The sequence below is a fragment of the Sphaeroforma arctica genome (assembly GCF_001186125.1).
Source record: "Sphaeroforma arctica JP610 unplaced genomic scaffold supercont1.10223, whole genome shotgun sequence".
In the NCBI taxonomy this organism is placed as follows: domain Eukaryota; class Ichthyosporea; order Ichthyophonida; genus Sphaeroforma; species Sphaeroforma arctica.
This window is the reverse complement of record NW_014030335.1, coordinates 1-970: the sequence shown is the minus strand read 5'-3', so window position 1 is coordinate 970 and position 970 is coordinate 1. Positions and strand designations below refer to the sequence as shown.

Genomic DNA, 970 nt, shown 5'->3' with positions numbered 1-970 from the left:
TTAAAGGAGTTAGCAAGAACGAAGGATGAACTCGAGATCGCCCGCTCAGATCTTACTGCTGCATCTACGGCTCGTGATTCTGCACGCACAGAACTTGAGCAGGCCCATGCAAATCTATCAGCTGAGGAGCAAGCGAACGTGGAGAATGAAGATCGGATAAACAATATGTTAGAAGAGTTAGCAGAAACGGAGAATGAACTCGAGATCGCCCGCTCAGATCTTACCCGCGAGCAGACAGATGGTGACAATTTGCGTCGGCGTCATCGTGCTGCACTTCGGGAGCTGGACTCTGTGAGGGAAGAGCGCGACTCTGTGAGGGAGGAGCCCGACACTGCTGCGAGGTCAGCGCGTGACCGACATCCACGAGGGAGTCGTACAGGGTATGCTGCCATCGTATGGATGACTGATAGCGGGACAAAGTATCACCATTCTTCATGCGAGCATTTGAGAATATCCCGCACTCCAATGCTCTACAGGAATAACATGGATCGAAGTTTCTGTTCAGTTTGTGTAGGAAGAGGTGGGGTTGTGGAAGAAGTTCTGTGGGATTACTCGCGAAATGATATTGTGCGAAGATACAATTAAGATCTTTCTATACATGCAAAGTTTTCAATGTACATAAAGAGTTAAATACAGTAAACATTTTTATTTAGTTCCGTTCGAAATCAGTGTTACAGTTCGAATGCAATATATATTCTGAAGTAATCATATGGAGTATACGGGTCACTTAGTACCGATTTATAGGCAGTTCGAAGCAAGGCTCACGCGTGAGGGTATGTGATGAAGTTTCGTGTTTAGTTCTGTTCTCAAATAACTCGGGGATAATTGGAGACGGTTCGGTTTTAACAAAAAGCGCTGGTTCAAGCGAAGCTAACTGGTGACATAAATGCCTACGATCTCGGTTCCATAGCTGTTAATAAATATTGCTCTTTTTATTTCTTATTAGGACTACTCGATACTTAGAAGAATG

The 970-nt window shown here is 44.7% G+C and overlaps 1 protein-coding gene across 1 annotated transcript; it reads left to right on the top strand.

Moving 5' to 3' along the window:
* Positions 1-102: 102 nt before the first annotated feature.
* On the top strand, positions 103-380 carry SARC_17272 (hypothetical protein; the record flags this gene model as incomplete). The annotated part of the gene is made up of 1 exon (XM_014288634.1): positions 103-380. A coding segment is annotated over exon 1 (215 nt), but the record flags the coding sequence as incomplete, so codon positions are not given.
* Positions 381-970: the final 590 nt, after the last annotated feature.